The sequence below is a fragment of the Grammomys surdaster genome, unplaced genomic scaffold, assembly GCF_004785775.1.
Source record: "Grammomys surdaster isolate TR1022 unplaced genomic scaffold, NIH_TR_1.0 126391, whole genome shotgun sequence".
Classification (NCBI taxonomy): Eukaryota; Metazoa; Chordata; class Mammalia; order Rodentia; family Muridae; genus Grammomys; species Grammomys surdaster.
This window is the reverse complement of record NW_021621185.1, coordinates 15,887,739-15,909,818: the sequence shown is the minus strand read 5'-3', so window position 1 is coordinate 15,909,818 and position 22,080 is coordinate 15,887,739. Positions and strand designations below refer to the sequence as shown.

Sequence of the window (22,080 nt, the reverse complement as noted above, 5' to 3'; positions counted from 1 at the left end):
ATAGATACAGGTTTGTTTTTATTTTGGACAAGGGGCAACAGAGGGGTGGAAATTCACTGTAGTTAAGGTTGTATAATTACATGAATATACCAAAACTGCTGAACATTTTTATATGGGACTATGAAAGAGCCTATGTTATATTATTTAACATGAATTATTTTACTAAAACGCTGTCATTAAAAAAATAGAAAAGAGAATATTAACAGCTAAATGAGTTTTGTCAGAATCAGGACATTAAGCTTATTATTCTTCAAATATGTACCTTTGTTAGTTCTATTAAATGTGTTTATGTTAATGAACAAGTTGAATCAACTTGATGTACCTTGTACTACTTACTACCTCAGTTAACAGCAGGAATAGAAAAAGTCATTTATTTGTTCAAAAGAAATTGATTCTCTACTGTGCATATAAAATAAATAGAAGCGTATGAGAGAAATTCAAGTTACACTGAGAATTTACAAATAAGAAGTTGAACAGTCAGAGGCAAACAAGTTGCACAATAATAAAATGAGGAGGTCCTGTCAATGTTTGAAAAGTGACACAGAAAAAAGCTTTTTAATGTTTATACAGAGGATCTCCCTGGGTCAGGTTAGACTCTAATGGTCCAGACTTCTGGATAACTCTCAGACGCAATCCAGCCACCAGTCAGATAAAGTTATAAAACATTCTCTGACTCTGTTTCCACTTTCATAAAATAAAGTGGCTTCTAAACCACATAAATGGCCAAAGTTACTTCATTTCCAAAGTTCTAATACTTTAAACTTCAAAGTAGGAAAAGTCATGAAAATTAAGAAGCTAAATTGTGAATGAAAAACTGGTAAACGGATGTAATGGACCCAGCTGGCATGCTCATTTCACTAGTGTGGTCACTCCGTAAGGAAGGCAGTCACTGGGGCATACTTCCAACACACGTTAGCACACAGTTATTTACTTTGTGCTATGAAGTATCTGAGCCTAATGTAAGAAGCAAGCATTGGTGTGACCTTGACAGACATTGGGGTCAAAGCTCTAGAGGAGAAATCAGATGAGTCACCTGGACGACATCCCTCTGACTCCACTTCCTGAACATTCCAGTTTACCACAGGCCTAATCATTCTTTACCAACACCCACATCACAAACTGTCATCTACTTATGTGGCTTGCCTGCCTCTCTAGATTTGTTATATTCTGGTCTTAACCCTTAACACTCTTAGGTCTGAAATCAAATAGAAACAAAACCCATTTTCCTCCTGTGCTGGAGCAGTCCTGTCCAGATCACACACCTCCTTCCACTGGAATCCACACACTGGTTTGCTAAGGACAGAAAGAGAACGGGAAGTCTTAAAGCCTCCAGGGTCAGGGGTCATCTAGATGGCTCTCACCCATAGCTGCTCCCACACATCTAACTCCAGCCAGACAGCAGTGAGAGGATGCTCACAGCCACTGGAGATGGACTGGCAAAGGGAGCAACCCACACTCAAAGTGCCTTAGAAATGTCAAAATCTCACAGAATAATTTTCTTATAAATTACCTATACTGAGTGATAATGTCTCACAAAAGGTTTTAGCAAATTTTAACATTTCCACAAAATCTTGGTTGACTTCAGAAAAAAATAAAAGCAGTTTTTCAAGAATTTAAGGCAGAAAATTAAGTATATCTAATTAACAAGACGGCACTTATAAAATGTCACCCTTTTACAATTATGTAAAGTAAATTCTGCATTTCTAAATTGTTGAATTATGATCTCAAGTTACCTTAGCTTTCATATTAATTCTGAAAAATAGAATTTTTGAAATTTGACCGTAAAAAAAAAAATCACAACTGTAGCAGTTAAGGGAGCTGTAATATGTATAGTTTTTCACCTACAATTTTACCAGTGATAAAAATCTCTTCTAATGAAATTAAATCCCAGCTATACAAATTTATTCCAAATAAAAATTATATACAGCAATTATTTTTACTTTAGCTCGTAACTATAACCTTCTAAATTCTGTTTAGTACTTAAAAAGGAGGGAGACAATGTCCCTAAATGTGCATAGCATGTGATAAGTTAGACCTCTTTGAGACAAGGTTCCACTATGCAGCCCTGGCTGGTCTAGACCTCCCAGAGATCTACTCTCCTCTGCCTCCAGAACACCAGGATTGAAGGTGTGCAACGGCACACCAGAAGTACTGAGACCTTTTAACACCATTCACTTTTTTTTATTATTTGTAGTATCTGCAAATTAGTACAAACTATTTAATTTATAAAAGTACATTTTGGTGTACTCTAGCTTACTTAAATATAAACATTTACATTTTTTTAAAAAGTGGTTAAAATATTGCCTAAAGTATCCAAGAAAATTTAATTTTTGAAGTTGTACAAAACCTCTAGATATAATTTCAAGTTAGTGCCTTTCTGAAGCTTAGAATAATAAATATAAATGGAGTGAATCACTCAAGTGTTTATTATTATACTGTTATACAGCAAAAATCAATATACTACAAGATAGTTCTGCATACGCCTTTTAATGAGTTGTTGCAAACACACAAGACGCAGAAATTCTCCAACAGAGTGGAGATACATGCAGCACCTCTAAAACGCATCAAGTCCAGCAGCACCGTGAGAGCATACTATCCAAACACTACAAGAATCCAAATGTAGTCAGTGCTTGAGAGCCTACTTTCCATTACAGTAACCAAACTTATCAAAATTTGTCAGTAAAAAATGGCTTCACAAACTGCTGCCCTGTGTTCTGAACTCTCAGAAAGATGACAGCAGCTACGAATCAGTATTATACTGCATCTCTGAGAGTCAGGGTTGTAATTAACAAAATAGAAATTTCAGTTTTCATTAATATATTTCAGGATCACATTCCAACAGTACTACAATAATATAAAACTAACTACTTCTAAGAGAATAATGGTTGTCTTAAATCTTATTTTAAAAAATCTAACCACTTTCTAGAATTCTACACAAATGACACCTGGAAGCAATTACCTTGAGTGAGAGAGGAAAACATTTTCCCACACAAACATACAAGTTAGTCTATTAGGGCGTAATGACATTTTAGTCCCCAGATATAAGACTATGGTTTCAAAGAACACCCTAAAAAGTCACTTCAGTTTGTCAATGAGTTTCTGTTCAACCTCAAAAGGTAATTATGATTTAAGTTAAAAATAATTTTAAAGAAAAAAAAACAATTAAAAGATTTAAAGAAATTAGTAGGCATCTACACTCACAGTCTTCCTGTTCTGCACATCCCAAGCTTCTGAGAGCATTCAAAGGAGCACACCAAAGAGTGAGCACTCCTTGAAACCAATCTGATTAGACTATTATTGCATAGTTTGACAAGGACATAAAACAGTACTATAGCACTTAAAGTATCTATGAGCCCATATGTTTACATTTTAATTTAGCAGTATAGTTTTCAGGAACCAAAGAAAGTAGTAAACGATTCAAGGTAAGGAATTATACCACTGAATTAGGAGAAATAAAAACTGTAATAGCTTAATATATACTTAAGAGTTCAAGATAATTTTAAGAAATTATTGTGGATGAAATTATGTATCTAGGATTTGCTTTAAAAATAAAACAATGTAGAGTGGAGAGTTGGCTCAGTAGTTACACGCACTAGTTGCTCCTGTGGAAGACCCAGCTTCAGTTCCCAGCACCCACATGGTGGCTCACAACCATCTGTTACTTGTTTTAAAGAATCTGACACCCTCTTCTTGTTTCTGTGGGTACCAGGCATAGACATGCCTGTATGCAAAACACCCATACACATAAAATATAAAATTAAAATAATAAAATGGTAAGTCTGGGAGTGTGGCTCACTTGGTGCAGGGCCTACCTATCGTGTACAGCTCTGCAGTTGAGTCTCAGCACTGCAGTCATAACACATTAGCAGAGAACAAGGTGAGTGTAGTGATAAAGTAATACTGGCCATGCTTTTTTCCAGACTGTTAAGGCCGAAGTGGTATTTCCATGGGAGTCTATTATTGTAGTCTGTCTGTGCATATCTGAAAATCTTATAATGAAATTATAATTAAAAATAAAACTTTCTTGTATTCCTAAATCAACATAATTTTAAAATAAAGCTTACAGTTACAGAATAGACTATAGTCATATTACTAAAATTGTCAAGCCTAAATAAAAGTCACAGTTCCTTTACTAATTGCCGATTCCAGACATAGGATAAAATATGACTCTTAAGAAAAGCACAAGCGGCTACCATTTCCGGTAGCATGACTGACTGGATTGCTACCTTTGCACTTTTTGTTTGGCTTTTGTTGTTTTCACTATGTACCCTGGGTATGGCCATCATAACTGTCCTGGTTTTCTTTTAAAACGGATATTCTAGTGATTTTGCTTTCCATTTAGCAGTAAAATGAGACTGAACAAATGCAGGAACATACTAGCAAAACCCTTTTCTTAAACTAGTCTTTTTTTGTTAAAACAAGTACTCAGGGGCTGGAGAAATGGTTCAGCGGTTAAGAGCACTGACTGCTCTTCCAAAGGTCCTGAGTTCAATTCCCAGCAACCACATGGTGGCTCACAACCATCTGTAATGGGATCCGATGCCCTCTTCTGGTGTGTCTGAAGACAGCTACAGTGAACTCATATACATAAAATAAATAAATAAATCTTTAAAAAAAAAAGCAAAAAACAAGTACTCAGGAAGGAAAGGCAAAGTGATAATCTAGGTAATCTCTAAACTCAAGATTTTTGTCTTCCTTTGCCAAGAGGGAAAAATAGTATATCCAATTTAAATATATGAGTACTTTAGACTTAAGAAATATTAATTATAATGTTCTTTCTGTTTCTAACTCATGAAATGCTGATCTCAATTCTATATAGGTCTTTTCAGATAGATACTTACATAGTGTACCTATGTTAGATATTTGGCTTAAATGTACTATTAACTAACTGAATATATATATATATACACACACATATATACTATATATGTGTGTGTATATATATACTGTATATATAACATATGTATTATGATATGTATATATGTATATACACAATACATACATACATACATACATACATTAGGGCAAGGTCAGAATAACTGAGCTGTCAAATTAAAGTAGTTACTATTGAGCAACTGGACCTAGGACCCATAAACTAAATTTAAAGATTTAGTTTTCTCATAATAAGCCAAAGGCATGAGCTTTCATACTATGGTGCTTTACATTATAATTCAGCATACACATATAAATGCTTAACACTGAAACACCCACTACAGTGAACTTTACTCTCTTCTTTTTCAGGAGCCATGAAAAACCTATTTGAAACTACCATAGTTTAGGAAATCTTGAATAACACCATCTCTGAGATCTTCTACCTTGATAATCAGAGATTTTTGCAGTAGCTGTAAATAATCTACCTCATATGGAAATCTTTGTTTCAGTCAAGTAAATGAATACACAATCATAAAACATCAAATTCAGAGGAATATTTTCATAAAATACTATAGCTGGAAATCCTTAAAATAATAAGAAAAACTATATAATTATAAAATGCTTTTACCATACTTATAAGGTTAAATTAATCTAGGTTTTCTATTAGAATACTGTCAAATCCTCCATAACAAGTCACAGAAGCAGTATCTTTACTTAAGATAAAAGTGATTCTTATCAGACACTCAAGAACAGAGGAAAATCAGGATGAGGACCAATTCTAAGGAAGCAATACAAATACAATGGGATTAGCAAAATAGTAAACGTTTAGAAAAATTTAGGTGTATAAACTAGAAATAGCTTCTTCAAATGTTAAATTTAAAAGTTCTTATTCCTAAATTTCATTGTATTCAGTGTAGATGGCTCAATTTAGGTGTTAAACCAAGTATATAATGAACATTCAGTACAGTTCAGTCTTTTAAATGAAAATGTAAACTACTATTTAATAAACAGGAAATTTTTCCTGTCCTTATTATAGTTAAAATATTTTAAAATTTTATCCTACAATAACATTCTTTATAATTAAATAATGTAAATTTTGTAATGGTATCAAAGAACTGCAGTCTTTTGTTAAAAAACTACGCTCACTAAATGACTATGACTGTATGGGAGTCGGATTGAGGGAATAAAGGTTTTCCTGTGTCCAGCTACCTTTATAGCTAGAGAAAGAAAGCACTTACACTGCAGTCATTAAAATCATGAACAACTTTCTTCAAAATGTCTACCATCTTATGTAGAATTATTAGCATTAGCAGAAGAGTGTCCTTACATTAAAAAATCCCCATTTACTCTTAAGAATCATCCCTAATTTCCTTGTCCCGCAGCCCAGTAAGGAGATCCCTTGGTGCTGGTCTAGTATGTTTAATCCTATGCCCCTATTAATGCAGTTCAGTCGCAATAAAAACTCACTTAAGAGAGTTTGAAATATCTAACTTTGTAATTTTTTTATTTGTCAAATGTAATTTTCTAAAGTTGGTCCTTCCAAGAAATGTGTAGGAAAACAAAAAACAAAAAAACAAAACACCAACCTATTTTCTTAATTTTTACCTAAGACTATTTCATAAAAAGCATTTTAAAAAGGGTAAAAATTAGTGTTAAGGTAGATGGGCTTTTTTTTTAAAAAAAAAAAACTTTCAATAGTGCCATTTCACATTCATCTTTACAGTCTACTAATACCACAGTATGGCCAATAACTAATGTTACTAGTTTAAAATGCATTTAGAACATGATGTATCTTTTAGAATACAGGATTCTTTTAAGAATCAGCAGGAAGTCAAGCTTTCCCCTGTTGGCATATGAAAAGAAATCTGGCATTAATGTTAACAGGCATATGCCTGGTATCCCTGTCTTCTGTGACATCTCATGTAGGCCTCTGGTAAAGCTTTCCTTTAGAGTAGGAATTCAATTGTTTCTAATTATAAGTTATAAATCTTATATATCATATATAAAAACAGAAAACTGGTTAACAAAATGAATCTTTAAAATACAGATAGAAAAGAATTATGTTTTGTTCATTGAAAACATTTCTCCTGTAATTAGCTCAATGCTTTCTCTACATAGATAATGGAAATATACTCAGTCAATCTGAGCAACCAAAAACAATAAATTAATTAAAGACGTCTGACCTGAGATTTTTCACTCTAAGGTTGTAACTTTAAGAGTTTAAAAAAACAAATGAATTCCATATTTATTCATCTTATTTAATCATGATTGCTGAATTGAATGTGTACCTATGTGAAAATGGCAAAGCATTCTGAGTTGGCTCAGCCCTTGGCTCTGAGTTCTGTGTCACATCAGGTGTTCTCTCATCGTCTGTCCCATTGATACTTTCTGGTGTCAAAGGAGACTGAAGATCTCCTCCTGCTGATTCCTTTAAAGAGAGAGAGAAAAAAAGACTAAGAGTGTGTTTTAAAGTGTTACACTTTTGTTCAAGCACACAATTTCATCTAAATGAACTATTTGTGACGAATCAAATGGTAGTTGAAATTTTAATTAAGTTTAAAAAAGACAATTATTTTGGCAGGAAATCAATTCATAAGAAAATTAATCAAAATACAATAAATTATAAAGATAACAATTTAGAAATACAATTTCAAAACCCTGAAACTATTTGGGTTAACAAAGGTAACTAAACAGAATAAAGGTGGTGACTGCAGGGAATCCCAGCACCCCAGAGGCTGAGGCAGGGGACAGTGTGCTTAAGGCCAGCCTGAGCAGCACAGTGTATGACCCAGGCAGGGCGGAGCGCGGGCAGCCCCACCCTCCTCACTAGGCCCTGCACAAATTCTAAGAAAGCGGGAAATGAAATTTCTTTAGTTTCATCCTTTTTAGCTAAGCTAAAGCAGTTGCTTGATTACTTAACATTCACAGAGGACTTATTCCACTTCATTCTTTCATATTGCAATAAAGCTGTCAATATCTCTCTTTTCTGTATACAAACTTGACAGGAAAATCTGAGGGAGAAACTTTATGAGTTTGATACATAAAGAAGATGAAATTGAGATTTCAGGCAACCCTGTCATATACTCTTATAAATTATTTCCTATATTTTGTCACCATTCAGAACCAGCATCTCTGAAATCCCATTTCCTGACAACTGTGACAGATCTTACACAGGCATAGTGCATGGGCAGCATGTAGCAAGGCTGTAGGTTCCCTCTATTCCTGTCTGACAAGAGGCACCTTTACTTGAATTCTGAAATTAACAGACTTATCACTGAAGTTTTTGACAGAGTTATAAATGTAAAATCTAGCAGATTAATTTAAATTAATTAAAAAATTAACTTTAATTAAATTAATTTAATTAATTAATTTAAACTTTTAATTATGTCAATAGTAAGGATTAGGAAAACAGTAAACATTTAGGAACATATCAGAGTATGAACTAACCCATACTATTTTTTTTAAAAAGGCTTTATTTCCTAATTTATGTGTAGGGGTGGTGTGTGTGTTTGTATGTGTATGTATGTGTATGTGTATCTATGTGCCCACAGAGGCCAGAAGAGTGTCTTGGATCTCCTAGAGCTGAAGTTACATGGTACTGCATGTTCCCTGCCATGGGTACTGGAAACTGAACTCAGGTCTTGTGTAAGAACAATGAAGTACTCTTAACTGCTGAGCCATCTCTCCAGCCCCAAGTTCAGGACATGCGATGTACTGACTGACTGAAGTTAACCTTCATTCTCCTTGTATATTTTTCACTGTTTTACTCAGTTAACTGCATTAAATGCTTAACAAGAGTCAGCTGTATTTGCCTTCAAGATTGTTTATGCCAAATGTACTTACATAATAAATAACTGGATTAAGTATTATGCAAATTGTTGAAATTTGAACACAAAACTAGGGTAGTTATTTTAATTAAAACCAAATGAAAGGCTTTAAAATGTCTGAAAAGTAAATGGCTATAAAGTAAAGTAAAACTCACTATAAGTATATATAGTACACTATGTATTTTTACATAGTATCATATATACATGTATCAGAGAAAAATAGGGTATTTGAATATCTTTGCAAGTTTAACTTGAATTTATCTCTCTCTGCCTCTTGACTTCAGATGCAATGTGACTAGCTGCTTCTCTACCATAATGAATTATATTCCTTTGCACTTCAAGCCAAAGTAAACTCACTCTTAAAAACAAGAACAAAACAAAACAAAGCAAAACAAACAAACAAACAAAAAACACCCCTCAAAACTAAAGATAATTTGTAAAGGACAAAAAGGCCCTTGTGCACACAGACAGACACTGGAGACGCCAGGAAAAGTTAACGCACAGCTCCTTTCTCCAAAGGGAAAAGATACTCAGCTGTTCTCTCCAACTGCTGGGAGGAATGTAGTTTATGACTATATTTGGTACCTGCTGAGCCAGGCTCCGCCCATACTGCCTATATTAGGCTTGTCTCTCCCTGACCCTTTCCCCATAAACCTTGAGCACTACTTCTGGGCTGTAAAACCTATCCCTGTTAGAGGTACTTTACATCATCATCTGTACTTTACAACAGCCTAAGAGCCATCTATGCAGTCTTAGGGCCAGGTCAAGTGAAGCTGGCGAACTGTTCTCTAACTGGCAAACTCTTTCATTTCAGGTCTTGAAAGAGGTGGGATTACTTGTCTGTTTATATCATTCCTTAATAAGATAAGGCCAATTGCATTAGTACCTCTGGAAAAGGAATCAGAGCTAGTAATAGCTGGGCTTCATCTTAGGCCTAGTAAATTAAAACCTGCAGCGAGCTTTATTAAGTCTTCAAGAGAATTCAGAAGCATGTTGTACTGATTGGCTTTTGTTCACTTAACACAAGCTAGTCATCTGAGAAGAGGGGATTAAGGAATTGCCTCCATCAGATTGGCCTACAGGCAAGCGTGTGAGGCATTTTCTTGACTAATAACTGATGTGGGAGGGCCTAACCTACTGTGAGCAGTGATAGCTTTAGGGAGGTTCTGGGTTATATAAGAAAGCAAGTTGGACAAGACATAAGGAGCAAGCCAATAAGCAGAGTTCCTTCATGGCTTTTATTTATTCCAGTTCCTGCCTCCAGATTCCTGCTCTGGCTACCCACAATAGTCTATGACCTGAGTTATGAAAAACTAATAAACCCTTTCCTTGAAGTTGCTTTTGGTCATGGTTTTATCAAAGCAATAAAAACCCTAAAACATATGTCATCTCTGTTTTCCTAACAGTGCTAGACAATTTAAAGACTTTATAATTATTATCCCCACCATTATAACCACATCAATATCAACAGGTGCCTATATTTATTAAAAGTTTACTATGTGGTATTTTCTAATCCTTATTGAATTCTCACAATAACTGAGGATAAGTTGGTCTTATTCCCACTTTTCATGTACAGACGCCTATACACCATCACTTACTTATCTAATTCATAACGCTAATCGAGGTCAGTGAAAGACTCAAGCCGGGATCTAGAGCACATATCATCCACTAACCATGAGCTGCCATTGTCCTTAGCACACTCGCCTCTTTTGATTCAATAGCGTAAGTGACAGAATACCCATGCTACAGGTGTATAAGCACTCTTGGGTTAAGCTCTTCCCTAGTCACTGAAAACAATTGATTCTGTCTGACTTGAAAATGTGTACGCTTTTGTTCTGTGCTTTAATCTAATTTATTGTTTGTTGTGTATTTGTGAAGTAGAAGGAAAAGAGGTGTTTGGCAGGAAGAAGGGAGGGAGAGGAGGGAGGAAAGGAAGGAGAGGAGGGAGGAAAGGAGGGAGAGGAGGGAGGAAGGGAGGGAGAGGAGGGAGGAAGGGAGGGAGAGGAGGGAGGAAGGGAAGGAGGTAAGGAAGGAGGGAGGGGAGGAAGAAGGGAGGGATGGAAGGAAGGAAGAAATGAGGAAGGGAAGGGTCACAGAGTGAGGTATTAGAGTCAAGATCTGGGTTTCTCCTTCCATCCTGAGGTTCCAAGGGTCAGTTTTAGGCTACTAGGCTTGCACAGCCCACGGTTTTACACTGAGCCATCTTGTGCTCCCATCTCGTTCTGTTTTGACTTGTAGTGTGGACATCCAACAGTACACAAGCGATCTCAAGCCTATACTACGTTCCCATCCCAACACTTAAATACTCCGAACTAGTCTACCTCCTCAAAGAACAAAAACAAAAAACTAAATAAACAAAGGTTCTGATCATCTACTATCATGAGTTATTCCATTTAAACTATTTCATCCAAACAAAACAGAAGCATTACATCATCAAAAATATAGGGAAAAGAAAAAGAAGAAATTGCTTTTTCTACTTTTCTCTCTGGCTCCTACATAGTAAGTCAGTAGACTTCAAATATTTGAAAAGATAAATTAGGAATGTATCTCAAATGCTGATCAAATTAAGATATTCTTTATTATTTTTATATCACAGCATTTTTTTCAAGTATGATTACCTTTTCTATATTGGTTTGATGAAAGTGAACATTTAAAGACTTCCCTTCTATTATACAGAAGAAATCAGCTTACTAATTGTAGTCATTCACAATTAATTAAACACAGTATTAAGTCATAACTGGAGAAACAGTAAATAAATACAATGGTAATCTATTATCCACTCAGTTTATTGATACTTTTGTGTATTCACTTACTGAATGTGCTGTTTGTTGCATCTTTTGGTAACAACAAAATCATTCACCTTAAGAATCAGAACTCAAAACACATTTTGGCACATAACTGTAAATGGATTTATGCTTAAAGGAATCATGGGAGTAGAAGAGCATTTAACAAATAGATTCAACACAGTTTAACAAAGATCACCCAGTATTACCCCAGACTACTATGAGTATGGAAGAATGGGCCTTGGCTTCAATCTGCAGTCAAGGTTTAGTCTTTGAGGAAAGCATTTCACAGAACTCTGCTAATGAAAATAAAAATGAATCCTTTATACTTAGTGAGGCTTATTAAATAGAGATCAAGAAATTTTAAGATCAGGAAGAACAAATATGCCTTGTATTTTACAATGATTTATATTTTGTAATGTTTTGATTTTTTAATTGTTATGCGGAGGATGCACAAGCTAAAGCAGACAGTGGGCTACAGAGGACCAGGATGCTGGTTCTCTCCTGCACCTTGTGAGTTCTGGGGAGAGAACTCAGGGTGTCAAGCCTGCATGTAAATACTCATCTCGATTATCCAATGGTTTGTAATGCTTTGACTAAATAATCTATCTTCCCTAGAACTAGCAAATTCTTAAGAGAAACTAAGGGGCTAGTGGGGAGCACACCTATGATGTCAAATTAGCCATGCCAATATCAAACATTTCTTTATCTGGCCTCGTACTACAGAAACATATTCCTTTGTCTTCATTACCTCAACAGAAATGGAGAGCCAATGAAGTTGTCAATCTTAAAACTACTGTTGCTCTTCCACTTTCCCCATGAAATCCCAATTCAAAGTCTAGCTAGACTCCCTCCAATCTGTCTGCCTCTTAACTACTCCCTTCAGGCTTTTCCAGGAGCTCTACATGATGTGTCACATCTATCTTCTAGGACATGAATGTATTGTTTGTTTGTTTGTTTGTTTGTTTGTCTGAACCTCTCCTGGCCTGAGGAGCCCTTCCAAGCCAACTTGTCTTACTATTACCTGCATAAAAGAATATGGACAAAACCACAAGTTGACCATCTTGTACTTTTGCTCTTCTATTGTTGGATATATAAAGGTTATCTGGGTTAATATTGATTTTTTAAAAAATATTCTTGTAAACACTGACATATTCTCTGTCAGTAGAGATTAATTAAGCAGTGTACTTCTGTATCTACTTTGGTAATTTAGTTTGACATTATGCTTCCAAATTTCACTCTGGCACAAAGGGGACAGTCTGAAATGAACTAGGCTCATACATAAAAGCAGACCATGGCACTCACCTGTGAAGGGGTACTGGTCAGTTCCATCTTCTCCTGCGACTTTTCCTTTGCAAGCCGAGCAGCTTCTTTAAATTCCTGAAACTTTTCTGCAAACTGAACACACATAGACTATACACATTAACCAAGTAGCAGTATGCCACAGACCCCATATTTCCTTCATTTTTTTGAACTGACATAAACAGCACAGCCTCCCAATAAATAAAGCTTGTAGTATGAAAAGATGGGAAAAGAAGCCAGAACTCCAAAAATTGTATATAAGCACTGTGATAAATCTTGTTCAAAACATCACCACATAAAGAAGTTAGAATTTGGCAAGCCGGCTTATCTATGTTCTTCTTTTGTTATTAAGATACAATTTATTAAGACTTGCATGAGTGGTAGAACCATTAGACAGGTATATGCTATGCTTTTTCTTAATTACTAAGAAAATATACTCAATTATCTACTTATATATCAAAATAGTAAGAAGTTCTTGACTATTACTAGAATGTAAATGCTCACACTGTCGTAGTTGTATTATAGATCATTACATTTACTATTACCAGCAACAACTAAAAAACTAGCAAAGATTTCTAAACAGCCAATTCAGTAACAGAAAGCAGTAACGTAAAGTTTAAATAAGAAAAAGAATAATATAAAACGTTGTTGAGATAAAAAAAAATTATACATGAAACACTAATTCTTAGAAATCCATAGGAACACCACTGTCACACACAGGACCTATTTATGTTTGGGTATGGAAGCTATTTTATCATTATATTCAGAGGTAGTTAGGGCTACAAAATAAATACAAAATCCAAATTTTCCACATAACTTGAAGCACCTGCAGTTGGCAATCACATTATTATTCAATATTCAATCAAAGCTAAAAATGCTAGGGGTCACAACTAGTAACGATTGGCTAGAAGTGTATTCTACCTTGAAGAGAAAACAAATAAAAGCCATTCCCAGACACCACACACACACACACACACACACACACACACACACACACACACCCCAAGTAACAGGAGGCAAGATGAGACTGTATGATTGACAGGTCTTAACTCACTAATCCTCAACTACATTTGCTAGCTACCCAGCAACTTGGAAACATATAATGAAGGATCTAATTTATTTTCAAAACTTACTTAAGCCTAACTAAGAAGCATTTCATAAAAGATTGTTTCAGAAACCAACTTATACTTTGGCTCTTTGTTGTATAAGACATGAAATTCATGTAGTAGAAACTACTTATAATTTCTCTCTGTTAGCAGACAACCCACAGGAAGTTCTATAAAATGTGTAGTGTCTAATATATTATAATAAACATGTAACTTCTCAAGGAGATCATTTCTGGAAGGGAAATATTCATCTGCATTGCTATACTGAGGAATTTTGATCTAACATACCTACACCACAGCCCAAAAACATATTCAGAAAGTAAGACTTGCTAAGCACAGTCAAATCATTCAACACTTACACTATAAGCATCTTACAGAGAATGGTTTAACAATTACAAAGACAATATTTAAAATAGCTTCAAAGTTTCAATTTTAAACTTTAATTTATATTGAAAACATCCATGTAAATGAATGTTTACAACTAAAACAGATGAAAATAGATTATTTCAACTTCTAAACTAATTATAAATCAGGCCAATATTCACAAAAGTCGAAGCCATTTAAAATTATTTATTGGATCTGAACAAATTTCTACAATAAATAAGCTTACAGTTTAATGTAAATGTGAACTGTGTCTACCTACAAGAGTCTGTTATCTTGTGCTGGAATAATTTAATCTTCGGATCCTGTTTATATCAAACCTGATGTAAGCATCGGAAGTGAGGGCAGACCCTTTAATAAAATAGCTAACACAGAAGTTTGTATCTTATGTGTAAAATCTAGTGAACAAAGTGAGGATATCCATCTTAATCATCTAGCACCTGGTGACTGTTTCTCTTTCCTGTGTACTTTGTCCTCTCTTTCCACCCTTTCCATGTAATATCCACAAGCACTCAAGGTGCTCCTGATTTAAGCGTGAGATGGCTTTATTTACAGCCAGGACAACTGTTTTACTTCCAGTATTTAGACTGGTGATGATCTACATCGTAATAAATCTAGATTGTGATTCATCTGACCAGCATTACTCAAGAACTTCCTCTAGATCTGACTGCATCTCAGTCTGTACTGCAGACATTTCTGAGACTTGACATTCAGGCAAATCACTATCATAGTAAGGAACAAACAACAACAACAACAAAATCCACCTGAAATCTATTATTATGTCAAGTTTAAATTCTAATAAAAAATTTGGAAGTTTGATGGCTACTTATCTTGCAGACCATCGCCAACTGAAGGGTACTATTTTTTGAGCAAAACCCCTTCTGAACAGAGATCTTACCTTTCACTTCCTCCACACAGATAATTCAATACAAGAAACCCTTTTCAACCAGTAGTGACTGTTTTAAAGTGCACAATAAGTCTCCATGAAGAATTACAAAAGACAGATATTTTTAAGTTTAGTATTGTTTACATTTATTTATATAACATTTAATATATTAACATTCTTATTTTAAAGTCACTATACTTCTCAGAATATTAAACAAATTTCTCCTCTATTTTGTGCTCTCCACTTCCTATTTATATTTAGGACACACAAAGTAGAGATGAAGACTTCCATGAAGATCTACTGAAATAACTTACTTTTGAAAGATGATGCTCAGAGGAGAATCCCAGCCCATAAACAGTGTTTGCCCGGCTATCAGCCCATTGGCCAAACTTTTGAGATGTTTTAGTAAATGTCATGTTTGGAGTGATGGTGCTATTTATTATTGCCTGAAAAAGAAAACAAACAGAAGTAGTCAGCCAAAAAGGAAGCAAATAGGCATTTAAATATAAGACCATTTCAGCTACACAAAAATAGGATCACTTATAACTTACAAAGTTAAATAAAGATAATGAGTGGTGGCAATGTAGAAATGTATGACTAGTAGAACTATAGATACATGTTTAATGATCCAAAAGATTTCAAAGGTGTATGTATGAGTGTTCATACATGCATGTGCTTGTGGAGGTTAGACACCTCAGATAAGCAGTTGAGCAGGTTGTCTAGCCTGTGGAGGTTGGGTTTTGAGAGAGGGTCTCTCACTTGGACCTGGGGCTTGCTGATAGGTTAAGTTGGCTGGACAGCCAACCTGTCCCCACCTCCCCAATGCTAAGATTGCTAATATGCTACCTAGTCCAGCACATGCGTGGTGGAGATAGAACTCAGGTCCTCTCATCTGTACATGTAAGCAACTTGCTGACTAAGCTAGAAACCAAGGTCGTAAAGATGTACCTTGTAAAACCACCATTTTTTAACAAACTGGTAACAGACAAATGTTGGCAGTTTCTTTTATCTTGGTTTTTGACCCTTTTTGGGCCATCACACCCAGGACCTTGCATATATGAGGCAAGTGAGCCTTCAAACAGTTTTGAATGTGGTCAGCTTCTTCCTTTTGAATGTTTAGGATCACTATTTATTAATTTTGGATGCTGTTCTCTAGAAACAAACAGGCTTCAGTATTAACAGAATCTTTCAAAAATAAATGTATAAGGGGCTGGAGAAATATTTCAGTGGTTAAAAGAACTGGTTACTCTTCCAGAAGTCCTGGGTTCAATATGTAGCACCTACATAGCAGTTCACAACTATTTGTAACTCCAGTTCCAGGGGATCTAGTACCTTTTATTGGGCTCTCAAGGCAATGGGTATGAGTGTGGCATTATTGGCATGCAGGCAGACAAAACACCTACATACATAAAACAAAACTAAATCAAAAATAAAGTAGCATAATATATGAATGAATATAAGTGATTTTGATATTTTTAAAACATATAATGAATCTTTTCAAAAATATGATTTACATAAAATACATTTTCATACAGAAAAAGAGACAATCGCTTAGCAGGGTTTTTTTTGTTTTGTTTTTTGTTTGTTTTTTACTATAGGAAAACTTCTAAAAAATATTTTCATTTCCTTTCTCAAAATAACAGATTGGTAGCCATAGCATTTCTATTTTATATCATTTCAGCATTTTATGAAAAATTTGTTTATCAAGTGAAAAACACCACAAATATAAAATATTTATTAGCTATCAGGTATTGACGAACTTTCAACAAGGACATATATAGCCATATGACCTACTAAAGAAAAGAAGATGGTACAATGTCAGCTCCTTTCAGCCGGCAGGTCCAGGCGAGAGGAGAGAGAGGTCTCTCCGGGGCTGAGAGGGATGGTGAGTGTCAGGCCCAAAGAAACACACCGGGCTGGGAGTCTGGTCGAGCAGGAACTCAACTTTAATGAAACAATCTCGTTTCTATAAACTTGGAGCACAGGGATGAGGGGTTTTGGAGGGGTGAGATGACAAGCGGGTGGGGAAGGGTGACGGAGGTATGGAGGGTATGGGGTGACTGACGGGGCCAATGGCAAAGCTCTACATCAGCAACAGCTGAGCAGAGGCAGGGCTAAACAGGTCCTGTTGAGTTACTCTGGGACAGAAGTGACTAAGACAGGTCTCAAAACTCGAGCCTGGCTGGAGTTTGTTTTCAAGGCCCAAGCCAGGGCCAAAATGAGGCCCAACGGTACAACAAAAACTGGCTCTCTCCTTCCTCACAGGAAATGGATGTGTTATCTATTTCTATACAAGAGCTTTTATCTTTGTACAAAACTTATGTATTTATAAATCTTCCTCACCATTTGGTTCAAAGCAGCTTCTACCAGCATACTATTTTGGGTATATAAAGCATAGCTAACAAAGATTTTGACTTGTGGAACGGTCATCAAATAAGACTAGGGGCTGGAGACGTAGGTAAGTGGTTTAAAGCATCTGTTGCTCTTGCAGAGGCCCTGGGTTTAATTCCTAGCACTCACATGGTAAGTCCAGTTACAAGGGATCTGATACTCTCCTTTATCCTTTTCAGGCACCAAGCATGCACATGGTAAATATACATACATGCAGGCAAACATTCATTCTCTCATATATATATTAATCTTTAAAAAAATTTAAAAAGACTAACTAGAAAAAAGATTATAAACAAACAACAAAGGGTCAGGATGTCTCTGATGTTCTCTGAGTACCTACTGGCTACCAAACACAATTCTGGAACCCTGAGACACAGTAGTAAGAGAGGCAATGTGGTCACAGAGCTGGTTGGGACAACGTAAACTAAGAGCTAACAGGAAAGTCAGAGCATGCTAATAGTTGTGAAGTCCCTAAAAGGACTTGACAGAGCAAGCAAATACAGACCAGGATACATTTTGTGGCCCTTCAGTGTTCTCCAAGAAACATTTGAGGAGGGACCCAAGTGTTAAATAAGGTGAAAAGGAAAATTTGGCATCAGACCGCACTGACTCTAAAAGGCTGGTGATAATACATTTAATAGCAACAAGAAGGACTAATCAATGTGCTGGTGGATACTGGTGCTCATTTCAACCACTTCAAAATAACTTTTTTGTGATTTGTTAAAGTGAGTCATTCTAATCTAAACTCTGAACCTTTCCTCATTTCTGTATTATTAATCACTGAATAAAAAGTTAAATAATCTTATGCTTGAAATTTTTATTTCTTACATTTTTTGATTAGGATATAACTAAGAACTTTTTTAAAAGAAAAATTTTAGTGCCAGATGGAGCTAAGTAGTGAGAACCTGTCATAAAAGAAAGAGAAAAAAAAGACAGAAAACCCAACAGCTTCACGTGTTCATGTGTACAGTTCAAACACTCGTGCACATATGCACACGCACCCACACACACACAAAGAATAAATGAATGTTTTCTTCTTAGGGTTCTCTGGGCTTTCTAACACAATGAAAAAATATAGAAATGGATGTAAAAAGGTAAAAAAGACTTGAAAAAACTGAAATGCATTTAATTCAATGCAAATTCTCTTCCTAAACATGGACTGCTTCAGTTGACCTGTATTTCCACCTTTAAAATACCATCTAAGAAGAGCACATTATGTTTGTACTTTGGATACAATAGATTACATAAACTGTACGTTCAAGGAGGGAAAATAAATTAGCAGTCTAAAGCCTGAGATAATATTTAATACTTGTATTTCACTAAACCAAACATATGAGCAGTTACTCTTCATTAAATAACACTTCACAGAAATTAACTATCACAATCTTAAGTCTTTTCATTCATTCATATAAAAGTGAAAAGAAAGACTAATTATCTGGATAACAATCTTTTTTTCCCATGTGAAAAGCAGATGTACAGAAGTTAGATATCTTGTGCAAGGTCACATGGCTAGCAAACTGGAAGCAGCACAAATTCCAATGAGGTGGCTTGGTTCTACTCTGTTCCTAACTTCTGCACTCAATTCACAGAGGTCAGAAAGATCTCACAGCTCCAAGAAAGATTGAAGAAAGGAAACCTCAGGATCTGATATTTGGAATATAAGTTAGTTACATAAAATTCACTGGTAATAAAATAGATTTTCTCCCTTCTGAACAGCATACTGTCCACCAAGCATGAAGTATGTTCTGCTGATACTTACTAAATCCTTACAACTACTTACACAGATGTGAGAATAAGGATGACCTGGAAAGCATTCCCATGAAAGCTGTAACAGGAATTGAGGAGTTGAGGATGGAGCCAACTGTACTTGATGCCTCTCCTAAAAGCAAAACTTTTAAGATTTCTGTCTTATACTTGTGTTACTTTAGTTTTCAAGTTGGTAGCCTTCATGATTTAAGGATTCTGAATTGCCTACTTGAATACAGAAGTCATTATGGTTAGTTATGCTTTAAGTGTGTTCTCCTAAAGGATCTTTGCTGTTGTTTTGGATTTATTTACTTAATGTTTATGAGTATTTTGCCACATGTGTGTTTGGTGCCTGCAGAGGTCAGAAAGGGGTGTGAGATCCTGGAGCTAGATTCTGTGTGGGTGTTGGGATCCAAACCCAGATCCTCAGCCCCATGCCCCTGGAAGCTGTGATTGGAAGGAGGTATTATAGACAATTCAAAGATGTGTAGAGGTGGATAATCAGGCCACTGGGCATGGGCTCTAGGAGGGTGAGTCTTAACAACTCCTTCAATTCTACTGAATGGACTGTCATAAAGAGAGCAGGCCTGACCTCATTCAGCTCCACCAGCTCAACATGTAATTACTTGCTAACCCATACGTTGGTCATCATTACTATATCATACAGTGCTGCAACCAAGAGAAGCAGCATCAGGAAGCTAGGGCTATACCCTTTGGATTGTTAGCCTTCAAACTGTAAGCTAAATAAATGCCTTTCTAATAACTAGTATTGTTCTAATAATAAAGTGGTGACTATCAGAAATATTCTTATCATTTAACATCAATATAAAACAGAGATACAAGGAATGTTTATTAAATAAACTAACCCATCATAAAGCTGAAGAATATGTCTCCTCATATAGCTCAATATAATAAGGGAGTTAGTTTCTACAAATAATTTGAGGGGAAAATGCTATTACTCTAAGAATAATCACTTTTTGTTTCCTAAAGTTAAGCTTCAAAAAGCCTAGAAGAAATATTTTAATGAAAATAAAAATATGAATGAAACTGAAGTTCTACGTTTTACAAAGCAGTGAGATTATCTGAAGTAAATGCAGCTTACCTTTGAGCCATCTAAACTGATTATCCTATACACATTTCTTGTGCTGTCATAAAAGTAAGATACAGTAACTGCATGCTTGCTGGTGGGTACCCAGTTCTTCTTTGTGTTTGGGTCAATCTGGAAGACATGAGCTCGAGTGCTGAAGATAGGTTGTTCCCTGAGGGAAGAAAGGAAATGATAACTAAAAACAGTTTTACTTTATTAGACAAGAGGACATACAAACTGTAAAAGTGACTGCATTAACGAGAAACTTAAATATATCCATAAATAAAAGAATCTTTCTTTCCGGTATGAAGCTTAAGTAGTCCAAATATAAACTTCGTTAAAACAATTACACCCAATTCTTGCTACTCAGAGATTCTGTACACATGAATTCAGCTACCCACTAAAGTCATCGGTAACTCTGCAGGTTTTTGCCAACTTGACAACACTAGAGTCACCTGAAGAGGAAACCTCAATTCAGGAATTGCATGTATCAAATTGGCCTTTGGATGCAGTCTCTGAGGAATATTTTCTAATTAATGATTCATGGGGGTGGGGGTTATCCAGCCCAATGTTGGCCATGCCACCTTTGAACAGGTGGTTCTGGGTTGTATCAGAAAGCAAGCTAGGCAAGCCAGTAAGCAATGGTCATCTGTAAGTTCTGCTTCAGCTCCTGCCCAGGCTTTCCTCAATAATGGATTGTAAGCTCTAAAACAAATAAACCACTTCCTCCCCCAATTTGCTTTTGGTTATTATTTTATCAAAGCATTAAAGAACCAAATTAATAGTCAAGTAAGTACTTGTGATATTTTTTTGTAAGTTTTTGCCTTATACACAGATCTGTGGGAAATGTGACTCACCTAGCATATACGTTTCCACCTGAGGATGAACAAGACAATACTCTCATCTTGTTTCAGCGCTCAGACTACAAGCAGCTGTCTTTTTAGTGGTCTGTTTAGTGCCACGGTTTTTGCACTTCTGTGCCATTATAGATGCTTTCACTACTTAAAATGGCCCCTCAGCATAACGCTGAAGTGTTTCTAAGTGTTCTATACTCATGGGTGGAAAGTTAATGTGCCTTATGAAGAAAACTGCATTAGATAAGCTTGACTCAAGCATAAGTCATACTACAATTGGTCATGTGTTAAAACAGCAATAATAATAAAGGAAAGCACACATCAACTGGGTGTTGTGCTCCCAGTATTTAGGAACCAGAGACAGGGATCTTAAGTTCAAGTCTGAACTGAGCTGCAAACATAAAGAGACCATGTCTATAAATAAATTAAATAGACAGATTAAATGAAATGGGAGAACTGTACGTGGAACAATGTTATGTACTGGCTGGTTTATAACAATGTGATGAGAGACTTAGAGGAACATGATATAATATTCCCTAGGAGCAAAGTTCACTGTTTGCTAATTAATTATTCCTAGAACCTTTATAGATCCTGAATGTTATGACTAGTAGGATATACTATAGAATAGACTATAAAGATAAAGAAGTCCTGCTGTAACATTTTACACACTTATCACTACATCATTCTGTAATAACTGAAAGGTTCCATTCAATATACTATCCTTTCCTGAAAAGTATATAGAGGATCCACTCAAAATCATAGACAGCACTTTCTTAAATCATGTAGTATCTAAACAACAGAGTTACAAGTAGAAAAACAAAAACTAATCAAAATTCAAAAATAAT

At 35.5% G+C, this 22,080-nt stretch overlaps 1 protein-coding gene across 2 annotated transcripts in view; it reads right to left on the bottom strand.

Annotated features, from left to right (window-relative positions):
- The window catches only part of Homer1 (homer scaffold protein 1), a 99,200-nt gene that overhangs the window by 39,147 nt on the left and 37,973 nt on the right, over positions 1–22,080 (bottom strand). For both annotated transcript variants that reach the window (XM_028760181.1, XM_028760180.1), the window contains exons 2-5: positions 20,397–20,553; positions 15,472–15,603; positions 12,788–12,880; positions 7,161–7,300 (exon numbers count right to left, since the gene is read on the bottom strand). In XM_028760181.1, coding sequence (XP_028616014.1) covers positions 7,161–7,300; positions 12,788–12,880; positions 15,472–15,573 — 335 coding nt within the window. In that variant the 5' untranslated portion in view covers positions 15,574–15,603; positions 20,397–20,553. The remainder of the gene's footprint in view (positions 1–7,160; positions 7,301–12,787; positions 12,881–15,471; positions 15,604–20,396; positions 20,554–22,080) is intronic.